Source organism: Ylistrum balloti, unplaced genomic scaffold, assembly GCF_031769215.1.
Source record: "Ylistrum balloti isolate Yb309-2 unplaced genomic scaffold, AGI_CSIRO_Ybal_v1 Utg369602, whole genome shotgun sequence".
Lineage (NCBI taxonomy): Eukaryota > Metazoa > Mollusca > Bivalvia > Pectinida > Pectinidae > Ylistrum > Ylistrum balloti.
The window spans coordinates 928,560-949,994 of record NW_026781882.1 but is presented as its reverse complement, the minus strand read 5'-3'; the positions used below and the strand labels follow the sequence as shown (position 1 = coordinate 949,994).

Sequence of the window (21,435 nt, the reverse complement as noted above, 5' to 3'; positions counted from 1 at the left end):
GACATTTTGGCTTTATATAACATATTTTGTTATTGCTGTTTCTGAAGAAATGTTTGCCAACTGGAATAAAAATAATTTCACCTGTGTAATAAATTTAAATGGTTTTCTCGAGAAAATAACAATAACATTATTTAAATCTAAGCATGGCTAAAAAAAATCAAATATCTATTTACATATTTGCTATTAAGAAAACATAAGAAAATTTAAGTAGACCTTGTGTAATAGAGAATGACGGATCATTCTCCAATTTCACATGTAGGCCTGCCTTTGTCCTAGTTGTGCTTAGTTCATATGAGATTGATCGCAAAAAGGTCTGACAGACGGCTATCTTAGTTTTTAACAGTCATAGTTTGTTATCACCATTTTTGGAGAACTACTGCCTGGAACTTGATTACTGAAAACAATTTTTCTTTGAATTGATAAAAATATGACAAGTAATTATGGAGAGAATTTTTTTTTGTAAAAAAATTGATTTGAAATGCTGAATGTCGAATGATCATACCAGGAGTATAAATCACATTTTCTAACATATACAACCCAGTACCCTGACAGATAACTAGGTAAATATTTTCATATACGTGCAGAACGTAAGACTTTTGATAAGTAAGTTACAATCTACTAGAATTATTATGAGACCTTCGAAATAAATCAATATTTATTATTATGATATTTACTGAATTCTGATTTCAGACAGTAAGGTCTTTATTAGTAACAACTGTACGACGCAGCTGAACCTAATATTACTGTATGTAGTGTTACACTTGTATTGACAGGTGCTCTCCACTTACCGCATTAATGTGAAATTAAAACAAAAAAATTGATCTATTCCTAATTGTAACCTTATAAGTGCAGAACACCGATTTATATCAAATAATATATTCATTTATTTATTAAAACCCATAAAACCGTATTTAACACAAGGATTAAATTCACAATAAAAGATCGTTATGATGACAGGTTGTTCATATTTACATTGGTGAGATATTGGAGTAATTACGTAAATATCTAATATTATCTATCATCAAAATGTATGCAAATGAATTCATATTGTAGAATTATGTTCTATCAACTGAATATATCGATTAATGGGAAGCTCTAATTTATATAACATCTGTTTCCGTATTTTATATGTTGTGAGCTTCAATGTCGCTCTTACAACAATAATTAGTATAAAGACTGACCAATGGCGTCTAAAAGATTGGATCGTCTATTTGCAATCACAATAATATTATTTATTAGATAATATTCGCAGTAAAAATGTAACAGATAAGCCCTCTAGATCATGTAGGTGATAACATTAACAGGACCGTTACAGATATACAACCCTCTAGATTATGCAAGTCATAATATTTACAGAAACATTGTAATAGATCTACAACCCTCTAGATTCTGTAGGTGATAACATTTACAGAAACTCCGTAACAGATATACAACCCTCTAGATCCTGTAGGTTTTACAGAAATACCGTAACAGAATTTGGTTTGCCCAACAACCGGGATGGGCACATCACAGACAGACAGATTTGGATCGTCGTGTTGTTTCCTATTTCGACAAAAATGAATACAAACTGTTTTTGATTGTGAAAATTTAAATCCATTTTCATCTGCCAAAATTTGGAGTCGATTCAAACATTGTTGTAGTTGTCTTTCGATGGTATTTATATGCTTAGATCGATAGCATATCATGAAGTCATCGACATAAGAGCGCCCTCCATTGAAGGGGATAAAGTTTAGGTAATACTGTTAATTTTAAGACCAAAGCTACCTTGTGGTACACCTATTTCCTACCGATGAACATCGGAAAGGGTCGTTCCATTCCTGACTTGAAATACTTTATCTGATAAAAAATTTGGAATAAAAATTGGTAGGTTACCTTTAATACCTCTATCGTGCAGATCTTTCATTATGCCGTATTTCCACGTTGTGTCGTAAGCCTTTTCCGAATAGAAGAAAACAGCAACCAAGTACTCCTTCTTTAGAAAATCCTCACGCGCAAAGGTTTCAAGTCTAACCCAATGATCGTTGGTACGTCGCTTAGATCTAAAACTGCTGTGAAGGTGTGATATTATGTGATTGGATTCAAGATATCAAATTAATCTTGAATTTATCATCCGTTTTACAAACGCAACTCGTGAGTGATATTGGGCGGTAACTGGAGGGATTTGTCGTATCTCTCAACCGTTTTGGAGATAGGAATCACAGTTGCTATTTTCCATGACTTTGGGGCATTACCCGGTCAGTTACACTGTTCTTGTTGGAATTCAAGTCCACAAAAGTAATGGCAGAAAAATGTGTTTATGTTCAAGTTTATTATCTCTAGGTCAATAATTGTCAGAATTATGTCTTGGACAAGAAGGGAAGGCCAATAACTGTGAAAGGGATGAAGTCGTAAAAGAACAGGACAAAAACGTCAAAACACTATTACTATGCAATAAAGTCACACAGGAAACCTTTTTAACACACAATAGATCCAACTACAAAATTTTGGTTTGATCAGAAATGGCAAAGTTATATTAGGGAGAAGAAAATAAGCAAATTGGCATGGACGGATCGATTGATAAGGGGCATCATTCTACAAATGGACGGTTATGTTCCTCGCCTCACCTAAGGCGCGTCTTTGGGTTAGGAGGATGGACAGTGGTGATAGTTCAATTAAAACCTAACAACCCTCTCCCCAACTATTTTTGCAAGGGTAAAAGGAAAAACAAAACCACAACACTGCAAAGCGTGAAGGATAAGAAATGTTCGTTTTAAGAATTTACCTGGTACATGAATTTACTATGGCAATAGATTTATATAAAAAATAAAACATTTTTGCTTTCCTGCTCAGCCAGAAAACAAATAGAGAAATGCAGAACATGTGTGTTATGGACATGGACCTTACATCAAGTGTGAATTAATTTCGGAAAATACATTTGTTGACATTTTCTTCTTCATTGACGACACGTGCCATGTAAATATTGGTCAATTTGCGTAGGTAATGTCATGTTCTCAAATATGAGAGCAAGGTAAACAACAATGGAACCAACGGGCAAACTAACGAGCATAAAAATCGTAAAAAAGGAATAGAATATTTCTCAAGATATTTCATTGATTACCGTACAACTTCCCCATGATTTTCACGGATTTGCATCTCTTTTTCATTGATTACCGTACAACCTCCCAATGATTTTCACGGATTTGCATCTCCTGAAACTTTTTATCATGTGTTTGTCTACTGGTTGACGACGTTTTGCCATCGTGATATTAGGAACAGGCCCTACCACATCAAATCAACTGAGAAATTGAAATCATCGCTTTTATCATACAGCTTGGTGAAAAGCTATTCATGTTGCTTTCTATGCAGGAAAAGATCGAGATCAGCGGCTCATGTAGAAGGTTGTGATATCCTTTATTTCCTTTATATACGATGAACGCGTTCAATAAATTACTTGTTTTTTAACGACAGGACGTCATCAGTATATCTGAAAGTGAAACTGAAGGACTTTGCAAGGTCTTTGATAAGTTCTTTGACGAATTAAGTCCCGTATGGAAACAAAAACAAGTCAGCCAACAGAGGGTCACAGTTCCCACATATACATCAATAATCTGTTGGAATATCTTTATTCACATTGTAGCTGTCTTGAAAAATCAAATAGTTCTACACTTCCATAATTTCAGCGAATTTACATTAAAATAATTTGGTTTGAATGACCCTCATTTCATCATGTAACTGTAATCCTAACAGTCGTGATGTACGCTGTATTGTAAATTACATGCATGTACATGTGACTATCTATGAGAACACCCTATTTCGTTCTTGGTTTATTTAAGATAATATACCTACAAGATAACTTGTCAATAAAAACAAATTTAGTGTAAAACTGCAACATTGTTTTATGGTTTCAAACTGGCTTTTTATTTCCGACAAATGATTTTGAGAGATTTGAAGATGAAGGGATTCCCCTTACCACTTTCCAATGAGTATTTGATGCAAGAGATTGACGAAGTACAAACCAAATTATGACTTGACGAAATATATTTATAAATGACAAGGGGGACATTTCCCTGTCCGGTTGAAACACGTTCTCGTCTCTAATGGGTATCTCATTAACTATGGCAAAATCACAGAATCCATACATGTGGCAGTTTAGTAGTCATGCTATTGTCCACACTGTGTGTCCTTTGATGTTGTCATGTCTTTAAAAATGAAATTATTTTCAAAATTATTTCAATATTTTAAAATTCTTACACTTTGAAGCAAATTCAAATTGATCTCGTGACTTTAAATTTCCCTAGACATGTACCATTTCCGTCATTCTCCATCTCCCTCTCCTACATCATTAAAGCTATGGGCCATTACATCAAATCATATGCATGGATGTATGGTCACCTGTTTACCGTAACATCCAAATTTTTCGCAAAAAAAAAAAAAAAATAATAATAATGATAATAATAATAAAAATTTGAAAAGCAAACTCTTGCAATTACCATTCTTTAAAACCTTTATGCATAAATCTACAACGGTATCCCCATTACGACTGTCTATAAACCTCCATTACTTTTCTACAGTAACAGTTCTGGACAAAATCTGTTCAATGACAGGAATGGATAAGTTAAACAGTTTGACGAGGATTCATTAACAGCGATTGGCTATAGCTGTTTTATTTGTTTCGTTTTAGTGGTCATTCATATCAATACTCGAATGGTGATTTCTGGCAGAAAAACGATTTCAGATGATATGTCACAATGGAGACATACTTTTTCGCTCATTACCCAGTTCAAATAATCAGCAATGAAGAGAAATACATGTTTGACATTAATCTTTTCTGAAGTTGGATACAAGTAGTACAAATATCGGACATTAAACCGGAATAAGACGGGAGTGGTCGGAGCAGAGGAGATAGAATAACTCCTACAAGGCCTCTGGGGATATTGGAGGATATTGTCAGGAAATCATTGGGGATATTGTCAGGAAATCATTGGGATATTGTCAGGAAATCATTAGGGGATATTGTCAGGACATCATTGGGGATATTGTCAGGACATCATTGGGGATATTGTCAGTAAATGATTGGGGGATATTGTCAGTAAATGATTGGGGATATGGTCAGGACATCACTGTGGATATTGTCAGGACATCATTAGGGGATATTGTCAGGAAATCATTGGGGGATATTGTCAGGAAATCTTTGGGGATATTGTAAGGTCATCATTGGGGATATTGTCAGGAAAGCATTGGGGGATATTGTCAGGACATCATTGGGGGATATTGTCAGTAAATGATTGGGGATATGGTCAGGACATCATTGGGGATATTGTCAGGACATCATTGGGGGATATTGTCAGGAAATCATTGGGGGATATTGTCAGGACATCATTGGGGGATATTGTAAGGTCATCCTTGGGGATATTGTCAGGAAATCATTGGGGATATCGTCAGGACATCATTGGGGGATATTGTCAGTAAATGATTGGGGATATGGTCAGGACATCATTGGGGATATTGTCAGGACATCATTGAGGGATATTGTCAGGAAATCATTGGGGATATTGTCAGGAAATCATTGAGGAAATCATTGGGGATATTGTCAGGAAATCATTGGGGATATTGTCAGGAAATGATTGGGGGATATTGTCAGGAAATCATTAGGGGATATTGTCAGGACATCATTGGGGATATCGTCATGACATCATTGGGGGATATTGTCAGTAAATGATTGGTGATATGGTCAGGACATCATTGGGGATATTGTCAGGACAACATTGGGGGATATTGTCAGGAAATCATTGGGGGATATTGTCAGGAAATCTTTGGGGATATTGTCAGGACATCATTGGGGGATATTGTAAGGTCATCATTGGGGATATTGTCAGGAAATCATTGGGGGATATTGTCAGGAAATCATTGGGGATATTGTCAGGAAATCTTTGGGGATATTGTCAGGACATCATTGGGGGATATTGTCAGGAAATCATTGGGGGATATTGTCAGGAAATCTTTGGGGATATTGTCAGGACATCATTGGGGGATATTGTAAGGTCATCATTGGGGATATTGTCAGGAAAGCATTGGGGGATATTGTCAGGACATCATTGGGGATATTGTCAGGACATCATTGGGGGATATTGTCAGGAAATCATTGGGGGATATTGTCAGGACATCATTGGGGGATATTGTCAGGAAATCATTGGGGATATTGTCAGGAAATCATTGGGGATATCGTCAGGACATCATTGGGGATATCGTCAGGACATCATTGGGGATATTGTCAGGACAACATTGGGGGATATTGTCAGGAAATCATTGGGGGATATTGTCAGGAAATCTTTGGGGATATTGTCAGGAAAGCATTGGGGATATTGACAGGACATCATTGGGGGATATTGTCAACACATCATTGGGGATATTGTCAGGACATCATTGGGGGATATTGTCAGGACATCATTGGGGGATATTGTCAGGACATTATTGGGGATATTGTCAGGAAATCATTGGGGATATTGTCAGGACATCATTGGGGATATTGTCAGGACATCATTGGGGGATATTGTCAGGAAATCACTGGGGAATATTGTCAGGAAATCATTGGGGAAATTCTCAGGACACCATGGGGGTATTGTCAGGACATCATTGGGGAAATTCTCAGGACACCATTGGGGGATATTGTCAGGAAATCATTGGGGATATTGTCAGGACATCATTGGGGATATCGTCAGGACATCATTGGGGGATATTGTGAGGACATCATGGGGGATATTGTCAGTAAATGATTGGGGGATATTGTCAGGAAATCATTGGGATATTGTCAGGAAATCATTGGGGATATTGTCAGGACAGTATTGGGTAATATTGTCAGGAAATCATTGGGGATATTGTCAGGAAATTATTGGGGATATTGTCAGGAAATCATTGGGGATATTGTCAGGACATCATTGGGGGATATTGTGAGGACATCATTGGGGATATGGTCAGGACATCACTGTGGATATTGTCAGGAAATGATTGGGGGATATTGTCAGGAAATCATTGGGGGATATTGTCAGGAAATCATTGGGGGATATTGTCAGGAAATCATTGGGGATATTGTCAGGAAATGATTGGGGGATATTGTCAGGAAATCATTGGGGATATTGTCAGGACATCATTGGGGGATATTGTCAGGAAATCATTGGGGAATATTGTCAGGAAATCTTTGGGGATATTGTCAGGAAATCATTGGGGGATATTGTCAGGACATCATTGGGGGATATTGTCAGGAAATCATTGGAGGATATTGTCAGGAAATCTTTGGGGATATTGTCAGGAAATCAACATTGGGGGATATTGTCAGGAAATCATTGGGGATATTGTCAGGAAATCATTGGGTAATATTGTCAGGAAATCATTGGGATATTGTCAGGAAATCATTGGGGATATTGTCAGGACATCATTGGGGATATTGTCAGGACATCATTGGGGATATTGTCAGGAAATCATTGGGGATATTGTCAGGAAATCTTTGGGGATATTGTCAGGACATCATTGGGGATATTGTCAGGAAATCATTGGGGGATATTGTCAGGAAATCATTGGGGATATTGTCAGGAAATCATTGGGGGATATTGTCAGGAAATCTTTGGGGATATTGTCAGGAAATCATTGGGGGATATTGTCAGGACATCATTGGGGATATTGTCAGGACATCATTGGGATATTGTCAGGAAATAATTGGGGATATTGTCAGGAAATTATTGGGGATATTGTCAGGAAATAATTGGGGAATATTGTCAGGAAATCTTTGGGGATATTGTCAGGACATCATTGGGATATTGTCAGGAAATAATTGGGGATCAGGACATCATTGGGGGATATTGTCAGGAAATCATTGGGGGATATTGTCAGTAAATGATTGCAGGATATTGTCAGGACATCATGGGGGATATTGTCAGGAAATCATTGGGAATATTGTCAGGACATCATGGTGGATATTGTCAGGAAATCATTGGGGATATTGTCAGGACATCATTGGGATATTGTCAGGAAATAATTGGGGGATATTGTCAGGAAATAATTGGGGATATTGTCAGGAAATAATTGGGGATATTGTCAGGACATCATTGGGGATATTGTCAGGACATCATTGGGGATATTGTCAGGAAATTATTGGGGATATTGTCAGGAAATCATTGGGGATATTGTCAGGACATCATTGGGGATATTGTCAGGAAATAATTGGGGATATTGTCAGGACATCATTGGGGATATTGTCAGGACATCATTGGGGATATTGTCAGGAAATCATTGGGGGATATTGTCAGGAAATCACTGGGGGATATTGTCAGGAAATCATTGGGGAAATTCTCAGGACATCATTGTGGGACATTGTCATGACAGCATTGGGGATATTGTCAAGACATATCGTCTGATGAAGGAAGTCAGTAGATGTTTACCAACTAAAGACATTCTGTTACAGTTGTGACAACACAAAACGCACCAAAATCTTCATGCGCACATCCTTCATTCATCGTGGATACATCTTGAGCACACACATATTATACATTATCTTGCACACAACTGTGTGATTGGATCGTACATTTTGCAAGTTTACTTATATCACAGATCGAAAGTCAAACTGAAGAATATTACAATGGAGCAGTGATTATAAATGTCATTTTCAATTTGACAGTTTTCAAACGAACACTGAGTCTTGCATTAATTAGTCTTATTTTATATAGCTTAACACCTCAGAAATGTGACCATCAGATCGTACCGATATATCAAACGCTCCATTATGTTCGGATAAGTATTTTGTTTTCTCTTTTGAGACGATTTTTTTTAATTTCCAAATTGATAAGAAAAATCTTCAACATTGGAAAACAGTAGTATTGTTATTCAAATAGTAAAATTGGAACTCATTCGTCAAAAGTTCTAGAGTTCTACAGTTCCTCTTGAAACAATGATAGGTAAATCAGAGCTGATACAAATGTATGTCTTGCTCCTTTTCTGATGCTTTGGTGGTGACTACAAATTTGTCTCCACATACAGATATAGCCCTGGGACTGTTGATGCCATCCTTTGAGGTAAGAAGCTCTCTGATCTTAGTCCCGCACGCAGACACCATAACTACGTTGTTAGAGGCTTGTCCACATACGTACAAATTCCCCTCTTTGTCTACATCCACTCCCATAGCTCCTTTCACTAATCCAGAACGCAAAACACAAGTATGAGCATCAGCAGTCAGTTTCGTTATCTCAACCCCACCATCTTCAGGTGTTTCCAGACTGGCAAAGGTGTGTTTTTCATCTGGATTCGATGTCAGATGTTTGCTTGCTGCAGGTATTGCGTGTACTTGCGCTGTCTCACCTTTCAATGTCACTGTTTGAGTGCCATTCGATATACTAACAATAAACACCCCATCTATGAACGCTATACCATAACACTCTTCTGGTATGTTTATTACAGTCAAAAGGGCTAGCTTTGATGCTAGTATTGTAGCGACATGTACACCAGCTCCCCTTTCAGAAACAGCCACAGCCACTGTGTAATCATTCATTAAGCATAAATCATGTGGCCATCCGTCGATTTCCAAAACATCCAAACATTGCCCTTCGAAAGAAAACAATTTTAGTTGATCATTTCCATAATCACACACAACAACATTTCCATTCGACAACATCACAACTCCGTGAGCTTCACTATAATATGAATCAGACGGTGTGTCTATACTGAAAGTTCCTAATTTCTCGACATGACCGCTTGTGAGTTTAGCAACATTTGGTATATACTCTACATCGTCCGGTAAGCTACATGATTCCTCCTCGACAAGGATTCCTCCAAGGGAAAGAGTGCTTGTCTGGTCGATTGCCGAGAAGCTTGCATCGTGTGTTATAGAAACAAACTTGGATGTTTGCTTCATGTCGTCAATCAGATCATTACATGCAAGTATCTCTGTCTGAGCACGAAGAAAAAGCTGTATCATTTCAATTTTGTCGTCCACCTGAGCAGCTACCTTGGATGCCTCCTTTGTATTTTGAATGGCAGTCCTTAGACGAGTACATTTTTGTTTCTTTAAATCCAGCCTGGCTTTCTCCAATTTATATTGGGATATCAATTCCTGTGTTATCTCTTCTTGTTTGTTATCGAGATATGTGTTCATCTTTTGGCGCAGATCTAAAATGCTACTCAAACCAATATCCCGGTTGTTTTGCATGGTTTCAACTTGACCATCGGTAGCTATTAACATACGTTCGATACAGTTAGACGCCTCCTCAAGAAACATATCCATTTCATCTAGGCAGGAGTTGTTTTTCTGTTTTTCACAATACTCTTCAGTTGTTGACACTTTGGTACAGCGTCTGTGATCGGTGGTAATGCATTTGCTGCATCCAATGAATTTATGACTTTCACAAAAGTAGTCAATCATCTCTTTATGTATTGAGCATGTTAAATAGTCACGCTGTTTCAGTAATGCTTTCCAGTTGTTCTCTGTAATAAGTGCTATGTTACAATCTTCGTGAACGACATCATGGAAACTTTCCTTGCAAAAATCGCAAAACAACATTTTGTTCATTTTACAGAAAAATGTTGCTGGCGTCTGAAGATTTTTTGTCTTCTTGCAAGGACCACAACAATATGAATTATCTGTAACCATTTTGAGGCTGTTCAAATTTTGAACTAAACTGTTGACCGGGAACTGCTGTGCCCATGTTTCTTTACTTTTTGAGTGATCAATTGGTGATGTGATCTTTCTGCAAACAGGACAAGGGAAGGAAATCGCGGCGGCCATGTCTCCCGACAAATCTGTGATGATAAAGGCACCAAGACAGTCCTCACAGAAAGAATGTAAACAAGGAAGTGATTTCGGTTGTCGCATCTGCTCTAGGCATATAGAACATTCGAGGAGACGACGGGCTGATAGATTAATGGTGTCGTTGCTCCTTGGGTTTTCTAGCACAGGTCCTTCAGCCATTATTGTGGGTGTTCAACAGAAAAGTTGATCTGAAATAACAGATAAACTACATCATTGATCTATTCATTAATCTTATTGTACGATATCAGTTATTAAAAACTATATTGGAAACATGTATTATATTTACACCAATGTATATTGTTCTTTTTTTGTATTTACTCGATGTCAAATTATAGTCTGAAGAAGGTAGTGCCATTTCTTGATTTATGAATTCACGCAATAAATTCTGGATATTTTCCAAAAGAATGCGTAGCTCTGCAAATAATGACACATTGCTGACAGAACCGAAATTGATGAATTCACTTGATCGCTGCTACTGGCGTAAGACAATTAAGTTCGACATAATCTTTATTTCAGTAACATATGCGTGTCATATGTACTTTATAGTCTTTATTCAAGTAACATATGCGTGTCACATGTACATTAAAGTCTTTATTTCAGCAACATATGAGTGTCACATGTACATTAAAGTTTTGTACATTTATCATTTATAATGAAATATGTATTCAAATAGCTTGTTTTGGGTATGTGAACTCTGACATTGGAAAGTCCCCGTTACTATTTTTAGACAATGCTCATGTTGCTGTTGAGTTACATATAAATTAGAGTGTAATGCTACTATAAAGCGTGCTAATGTAAGTGAAAGGGTATAAAACCATATGAATTTCACGGACTGTACATGTAGCACTTAGGCTGTACCACCAAGGGCCACCCTGGTGTTGACGACTTATACACATTTTACCAAACAGTTGTGGAAGATCAATCTGTAATTTTAGTGGTTGGAATCTAAATCATTCAATTCATTTGAATATGATATACTGCAGGATTGTATTTAATATAATGCAATGTATAATCTCAAAATTCACACGAGATAAAAACGTGATGAATTAGCATCTTTAGCGGAGGCACTATTCTGAGGGAACTAAACCTTGACATAAAGGGCCATTACATTGCTAAAACATTTGTAAATTATAAGTAATAGCTGATGAAATATATCTTACTTTCAAGGCTCAGATGATATCAGGACAGATAAATGCTTGATTTCATCATTGACTTTGATATCGATCTCAGTCCTTTATTTTATGTATACTGAAGATGAAATAATGCATTTTGCAGTTTTATGTGTGTTATGTGTCCTGTATGTTGCCTGTAACTAATCTATATGTTACCTGTAACTGTACTGTATTTTACCTATAACTGTACTGTATGTTACCTGTAACTGTCCTGTATGTTACCTGTAACTGCCCTATATGTTACCTGTAACTGTCCTGTATGTTACCTATAACTGTCCTGTATGTTATATATAACTGTCCTGTATGTTACCTGTAACTGTCCTTTATGTTACATATAACTGTCCTGTATGTTACCTTTAACTGTCCTGTATGTTACCTGCAACTGTTCTTTATGTTAATTGTAACTGTCCTATATGTTACCTGTAACTATCCTGTATGTTACCTGTAACTGTTCTATATGTTACCTGTAACTGTCCTTTATGTTACCTATAACTGTACTGTATGTTACCTATAACTGTCCTGTATGTTACCTGTAACTGTCCTTTATGTTACCTATAACTGTCCTGTATGTTACCTGTAACTGTCCTGTATGTTACCTATAACTGTACTGTATGTTACCTGTAACTGTTCTATATGTTATCTGTAACTGCCTATATGTTACATGTAACTGTTATATATGATACCTGTAACTGTCCTATATGTTACCTGTAACTGTACTGTATGTTACCTGTAACTGTCCGGTATGTTACCTGTAACTGTCCTTTATGTTACCTATAACTGTCCTGTATGTTACCTGTAACTGTCCTTTATGTTACCTATAACTGTCCTGTTTGTTACCTGTAACTGTCCTATATGTTACCTGTAACTGTCCTATATGTTACCTGTAACTGTCCTGTATGTTACCTGTAACTGTCCTGTTTGTTACCTGTAACTGTCCTATATGTTACCTGTAACTGTCCTATATGTTACCTGTAACTGTCCTATATGTTACCTGTAACTGTCCTACATGCTACCTTTAACTGTCATATATGTTACTTGTAACTGTCCTGTATGTTTCCTCTAACTGCCTATATGTTGCCTGTAACTATTCTTAATATTACCTGTTTCAGTTCTATATGTTACCTGTAACTATATGTTACCTGTAACTGTTCTATATGTTACCTGTAAATGTTCTTTATGTTACCTGTAACTGTCCTACATGTTACCTGTAACTGTCCTACATGTTACCTGTAACTGTCCTATATGTTACATGTAACTGTCCTTTATGTTACCTATAACTGTCCTGTATGTTACCTGTAACTGTCCTGTATGTTACCTATAACTGTCCTGTATGTTACCAGTGACTGTTCTATATGTTATTTGTAACTGCCTATATGTTACATGTAACTGTTATATATGATACCTGTAACTGTCCTATATGTTACCTGTAACTGTACTGTATGTTACCTGTAACTGTCCGGTATGTTACCTATAACTGTCCTTTATGTTACCTATAACTGTCCTTTATGTTACCTATAACTGTCCTGTTTGTTACCTGTAACTGTCCTATATGTTACTTTCAACTGTCCTGTTTGTTACCTGTAACTGTCCTATATGTTACCTGTAACTGTCCTGTGTGTTTCCTCTAACTGCCTATATGTTACCTGTAACTATTCTTAATGTTACCTGTTTCAGTTCTATATGTTACCTTTAATTGTTCTCTATGTTACCTGTAACTGTTCTATATGTTACCTGTAACTGTACTGTATGTTACCTGTAACTGTCCTATATGTTACCTGTAACTGTCCTGTATGTTACCTGTAACTGTCCTTTATGTTACCTGTAACTGTCCTGTATGTTACCTATAACTGTACTGTATGTTACTTGTAACTGTCCTGTATGTTTCCTCTAACTGCCTATATGTTACCTGTAACTATTTGATGTTACCTGTTTCAGTTCTATATGTTACCTTTAATTGTTCTATGTGTTACCTGTAATTGTTCTGTATGTTACCTGTAACTGTTCTATATGTTACCTGTAACTGTCCCGTTTGTTACCTGTAACTGTCCTATATGTTACCTGTAACTGTCCTATATGTTACCTGTAACTGTCCTGTATGTTACCTGTAACTGTCCTATATGTTACCTATAACTGTCCTACATGTTACCTGTAACTGTCCGATATGTTACCTGTAACTGTCCTGTATGTTACCTATAACTGTACTGTATGTTACTTGTAACTGTCCTGTATGTTTCCTCTAACTGCCTATATGTTACCTGTAACTGTCCTATATGTTACCTACAACTGTCCTGTATGTTACCTGTAACTGTCCTATATGTTACCTGTAACTGTCCTACATGTTACCTGTAACTGTCCTACATGTTACCTGTAACTGTCCTGTATGTTACCTATAACTGTACTGTATGTTACTTGTAACTGTCCTGTATGTTTCCTCTAACTGCCTATATGTTACCTGTAACTGTCCTATATGTTACCTACAACTGTCCTGTATGTTACCTGTAACTGTCCTGTGTGTTACCTATAACTGTTCTGTATTTTACCTGTAACTGTCCAGTATGTTACCTGTAAGTACCCTGTGTGGTATCTGCTTCTGTCTTATAAATGACATTCTTTTGAACTGTCACTTATAAGACAGTTAAGACAGTTAGAGGTAGCTTGAGACTGTACTTAGAAGGAAAAGGCCTCTATAATGCCCTAATTCATTAACATAGAAAAGAGCAATGCAACATTGACAGCCATGTTCTAAAATAACCAGTTTCATTCAAGTCAGAATAAAAACCCTTTACAAAAAAAATGGCACAATTCTATTTTGTTTCAAGAATAAGAAATGAAAGCTATGTAGTCCAGCAGTTACAAATTACAGATCTATTTACACATATGTAGTAAAGTATATGCATCAACAGATTTTCGTCATATTCTGCAGGTGATAATTTTCAAGAATAGATAGTGAAAGAAATGTTTCCGGTATCGCTACTGATCTCTCGTTTGTCTGAAGATGTGGAGTTTTTACAAAATATTTTTAACTTTTTAGTAGATAACAATATTATGAATAAAGTTAATAATATGTATATATACATCTAGTATATGTATGCACAGTTCAAAAGAATGTAATATTTTGTACTCAGTTCAATTTTCTATTTACACGACGATTTATTTCAGACTATCTTTTAAATAGGTATTATGATAACGATATCACGTTCAGTAAAATGTTTTGCGAAAATCTGGAGTAATTTCACGGAATAACAACGTACATGTACTTTCACTTTCGCTTTCTATAGGTTTTATAGTTTCGTGACTCACTTCTTCAAGTAAACAACAATAACTGCCATATTTGATCAATGCATTGTTAGTTCAATGAAAGAAAACATTCTATATGTAATTTTTCACCCTAAACATACGATATTTATAAATCCAATTATTAATATTATTATATTAATTATTATATGTTCACACCACAACAATTTGGATTCTTGGCAGGGAGATCTATTTCATTGCAGATGCTTGAAGTTTTGGATAAATGGACAGAAGCTTTGGATACAGGCCGTTCAATAGATTGTATTTATTTGGATTTTAAAAAGGCTTTTGATACTGTCCCCCATAATAGACTATTGAGTAAACTTAAGGCATACAAATTCTCAAACCAAATTTTAAACTGGATCAATAGCTTCCTGAACAACCGAATGCAAAGGGTAACTGTAAATGGTGAACATTCAGAATGGACTAGAGTGTCATCGGGTATACCACAAGGATCCGTCCTAGGACCAATCCTCTTTGTCATGTTTGTAAATGATCTACCGGACTCGGTCAATTCGTGCATGTTTCTATTTGCGGATGATACGAAAATATTTAGGATCATAGAAAATGAAGAAGATAAGGCAATTCTCCAAAAAGACTTACAGAGCATGGAAGAATGGAGCAAAAGATGGCTTTTGCAAGTACATCCACAAAAATGTAAACATATGCGCATTGGAACTATGGATAAGGAAGAATCAACATCATATACAATCAACAACCAGGAATTAATACAAACAAATAAAGAAAAAGACATCGGTATCACAGTAGATCATAAGCTCACATTTGAAGATCATTTAAGTGAAAAAGTAAACAAGGCCAATTCCATGTTCGCCATGCTTAGGAGAACTTTTGAATACATGAACAAACAGACATTCATACCATTATACAAGTCATTAGTAAGGATTCATTTGGACTTTGCCAGTTCTGTTTGGTCGCCTTACAAAATGAAGGATATTGAAAAGCTGGAAAGTGTCCAGAGAAGATCAACTAAGCAACTGCCAGGAATGAAGGATATATCCTACCCGGAAAGGCTAGTTAAATTAAACCTTCCAACGCTTGCATATCGACGCATAAGAGGAGATATGATCGAGGCTTACAAGATTATTAGCGGAATATATGATCAGGATACCAACAGCATCTTAAAACCATGGAACAGCGCAGCAGCGAAAAACAGCAGCAGAGGAAACTCTAGAAAGATATTCCCAGAGAGATCCAGAACAAACGTTAGAAAGAACTTCTTCTCCCAACGAGTGGTCAATGTATGGAACAATTTACCTGAGAATATAGTATCACCACCAAATATTAACACTTTTAAAAATAGACTGGATAAACATTGGGCTTCTCAAGAACTTGTTTATAATTATAAAGCTTCAATTATTTAGGAAAAAAAAATGTTGCTTCATTGTACTTGGAACCGATAAAACAAACGCAATATAACAATTATGATAATCTAACTAACATTTATTGATGAGATGTGGAAACACATATTTATGAACATTGTATTCAAATGTATATATTTGTGTATACATGTATATATATGTATTATGGTTGGAGTCTGGTGTAGAGGGTCGAAAAATCGAGCCTGTACCAGAAATAAACTTAACTTAACTTAATATCTTGGGTGATATATTTGTCGCGGGGTTCAGATCAGATGGTTTTATTTTACATGTAGGATTAAAAACTATAGTTTGTACGTTGTCTGCACGTCTCTATTAAGTAGTATCATTATCTAAGAACACCGCTAAATTCGAAAAGAATTAAGACTTACCAAAATGTTTGTAACCAACAGCAAGAATATTTTTCTTGGGCGTGCAGGAAGTTATAGAGACGATTCTAATATAATAAACTGATCCGGATAATGGAGACGCCGAGCCGGATATTCATTCATGTCCTGGTATTTTTTCTTTTAACATTAATGAAACTATTCTGTTTATTGTCCATTATTATAAAACTTTGATTGGTAGATGAGATTGTATGAACTCTTAAAGTTGAGGACCTATTGCAGCGAAAAGACCTTGATGATAAACCTAATATGTACGTATACACCCTTTAATGCACCATTCTAATAAGATAGAAAACATGTTTCCATCAATTATCTACATGTTTATTAGTCTAATTATTAGGAAAACATTCCTTTTGTTCCCGATCATTTCTTACATCGTTAGGAATGTTTTAGCGCTCTCATTAATCTTAAAATTTGCCACTTAATATAAAAGTAAACATTTATCATTTGGATTATTTGGTGGGGACAGAAAAACTGTTTAAAGAAAAGGAAAAGAAAAAAACACATTTCACAGCATCACTGGTACGAAATACCAACTAAATAAATTAAGAAGGGTTTTTTTTATCTCTAACTGGTATAAGGTCAAAAATTACAGATGTATTTAAGTTACGATAGTTTAACTACACTACTAACCTGTAGATTCAATATTATTTTTTCTTCTTTCTCTCATTTCAAACAATCAAGTGATTATAACATCTAAAATCGATCTCAGGATGTGATAATAATAACACTTTTATAATAAGCCCATTACCATCTCAAGTAATAGCCGGATGGTTTACCTCTAGCCTAAAATGTTTATATCCAGCACGTTGTCTGATGAAATAAAGTGTAACCATGACAACCGTGAACGGTGTAAACGGGACTCGTAAGATCTTACCATCGGTTAATCTGGTTCATACAAGTTCGAATAATCAAGGTAAGAATGACCAGGTAGCAATCAGGGACTTGGCACGAGTTCACCACCCACGGACCATATATATGTATTATAGTCACAAAGGTTGTAACTCCCGACAAGGGGAAAAGTGAGTTGTTATTTATTCTATAATCATTATTATTATTATTACAGTTTGAACGGCCCGTCAACACATAAAATGTCATTAGAGCCATCAACTGGTGAAACACACAGCGATCCTAAAAGGAAATAACAACAAACTAACTAAAAGGTAATAGATAAATGATAAAATCTTAAATGGGTCTATTATCATAAGATATTAAAATAGTACGCCATAGTCTATTTTATACACCAACATCGTTCAGATAACATAGAATTTTATTTATCTAAACAGTTTCAAAAAAGGTCTTTAGACTTGTAATATTACGATAAAAAAAGTCTCGAGTAGACAGTGGGTCAGTGCAGTCCAATAAAATTGTTTAAAGGTGAATAGCTCATCACATCCTAAGCATCGAGGATTGTCTTCGCTTTTCAACATATATGAATGTGTAAGGTATGTACGACCTATCCGAAGACGGGTAAGGATCACTTCGTCTCGGTGGTTGTCTCTATAGCATGGAGACCATTCACCGGTGATAGGTTGTACGGAATGCAATTTATTATTGGTATATTGATTCCATTCCTGCTGCCAAAAAATGTTTGATAAATGGTAAAAAAATCGGTAAAATGAAGTTTAAAAACAACAGGTGGTAGCGATAAAGCTATGACATGATCTGTTTTTTCATTGCCTGGTATTCCCATGTGCCCAAAACCCAGCAAAAAGCAATACGAAAGTTAAAGGCAAGTTCATGATATAGTATTAAGATATTACGAATGAAAATATTTTTGATATTTCTATTGCTAAGACTTTGAAGTAAATAAAGAGATTCTGAATAGATAACAGCTCTCATCACTTTGTTTGAATATGTTCAAGGGCGAGGTAGATAGCTCGCGCTTCGCCGAGAATATTGCGGCGTTGTTCGGTAGCCGGCATCCATAGGTTTCATCTTGTGTAACCATGGCCGAGGCAACCTTAACATTATCTTTTTAACCATTAGTATATGAATATAGAAATGTTTGATATATATTAACTGCAATTTCGAGAAGGATGAACGAAAAGGTGTAACTGTCAGTGTCTGATTTAACCATTTCATGAAGTGAAAAGTCAACTTCTGGTGAATTTAAGAGCCAGGGTGGAATTTCTATCGTTCCAAATGGCTGAATTTGGTCAATATCAATATTTATGTTTTGTAAAAGAACGGAAATCCGAATACCGAATGGTGGAATGGTCTTTGGTTTGTTTTGAAACAAGGTTTTATATTGTGGATCAAATATCAGTGAAAAAAACAGGATAAGGAGGAGGATTTCATTTTCGGTGATTGATGTATAGGAAAGGTAATTTATTGCGACGTACGCAGTGAATGAGATGGTAAGGGACTTACCAACTTTTGGGCTGTTCTGTAATATTGTCAACACTAAGGCTGAAAATAGTTTGACGAAATGGTCAACAGATTATAGACAAAAATACACAATATGGTAACAATATGCTGTAGTCAATTCGGCTACGCTTGTTAGCAGACGTGCGAGAATCTGTGGCCCTATCGTTCTTGTTTAGTACCGCACCACTGCAGCGTATTTCGATGCTTTCCTTCTGCCTGAACAGGTTGTTTTCCTTGCAGACTACTTTGGAATTTTACTATTTGATGATATGATTTTATGTGTGGAATAATCTGTTAGTGCCGTTTGATTTTTATGGGACTAAGAATGTTTTCGCTCTGATCTAATGTATTTTTGCCCTTGCATCCGATTTTGTTTCAATATTATGCGACGTTCTCTTTCAGTGTTTTATCTTTATTTCTTGTCTTGTGAGGTTTCGTGGCTGTTACAATGCATGACTTTGTAAATTCTGTGAATGGGTTCTGATAGGCCTTTCATTTTACATCTGTTTATGCAGCTCTTTGAGCTGTAGCACCAATTCAATACTTCTTTATGTGGATGATGTGAAAAAATAAACCTTGCTGAATTTATATCTACATTGCTTAATAAAGCACAATCGTAAGTCGCTAAAATAATGAACACATCATAATGCACGGTAAATCACACTTTAACCTTTTCCTAACGCGCTGATGTAAACGTTTAGTTTGTTCATGAGAACGAATCAGTTGCTGACGACACTTATGTCATGAGCATGCAGGCAGTGTTTAGACGGGCTTTTGGTTGTGACGTCATGATAAACACATTTTGAATGTGGTTATATTAATGGTACCTTACTGCATCAGATGGGACACATCTATCCCATGTTATCCTTTACCTTTTTTACCTCAATCTTTTTAACGCAAGAACAGCTATTTACCAAGCTGCATGATGTCTTAAATTCTCTGTATTTATTTCCATTTCTGGAGAGTCTGTATCACCGACCTATGGCGTAAATATCTTGCATTAGATTCGATATTCAAAGACTTGCTCTCAATATCACGATGGTTTCGAGACAAGCTTGCTTATGAAAAATTTAAAGGGTCGTCATAATATTGTTGTCATATGAAGCTGAATGTGTTTTCCGCTCGTCAGGTTAATGAGTGGTTCCGTGGCTGTTTGGGTACGTAATACTTGCTAGGACTGGCCAAGATTAACATGGCTGGTGTCGTCGATGAAGAAGAAGGCGCTTACTGTTTTGTTTTTATATTCTTATTTGGTGTAGTTTTATTGAGTTTCGGTTTACATTATGATTCTGTTTTAATATGGATATTTTTCAAGCAAACCCTCGAGCGTCTGGTCACTGCAATATGTATAAGTAGTACACATTCATCTAAGATTATGCCACTCTTAACTTTGGCAGGTCTATTCACCCAGAACGTCTACACCTAAAAGCTAATGACAATATGCCCATAAGTGTTCGTCTGTTTTGCTGAATCGCGGTAGCCGCATATTTACACAATCAAGTTTTAATTGTAAGCTAAGACCAGGACTTGTTTTTCTGCATACATAGGGATATTACCTATATTATCTTCTTAGGATAATGATATGCAGTGTAACGATGTTGTTAGAAGACAATGATAAATATGATACAAATTCTATGTAGCTTCGGCCTAAATTTACAAGGCGGATCAGGTTAATGAAGCACACATTCCCTTTCGAAACATCCAGTCTTATGCAAATCTCTATGTCCCTTTTGCATGGATTTCCGTATAAATCTTTCTTTCATTTATATTTTGTCCTGTGACAAAGAATTTGCATTTATAAAGATCCGCTGACATTATCGGTATTTTCTATGTTTTGTTTTTGTTCATTTTATTATTTTGTTTTTTCAAAGACCGTATCTTTTGAACTAAGGCATTTATTTGATATTGTGTTCCTTCCAAAAGGAAGAAAACACTGAACGGAACTTAGTGGGGTTTTTCTTCTTTTTATTTTTTTGTTCGATTCGGCGGAAGAGAAAAAATGGCAATAGTAAAACTTTCTTAAAACTATGGAAAAATATTTTTCT

General features: G+C 36.0%; 1 protein-coding gene across 1 annotated transcript; it reads right to left on the bottom strand.

The window, feature by feature from the left end:
- Nucleotides 1–8,462: 8,462 nt before the first annotated feature.
- Nucleotides 8,463–17,047, bottom strand: LOC132546074 (uncharacterized). The gene is made up of 2 exons (XM_060209773.1): nt 17,006–17,047; nt 8,463–10,959 (listed from the first exon to the last, which is right to left on the bottom strand). The coding sequence occupies exon 2, from the start codon at nt 10,928–10,930 to the stop codon at nt 8,930–8,932; it is 2,001 nt and encodes a 666-aa protein (XP_060065756.1). The 5' UTR covers nt 10,931–10,959; nt 17,006–17,047; the 3' UTR covers nt 8,463–8,929.
- Between the last annotated feature and the right edge of the window lie 4,388 nt (nt 17,048–21,435).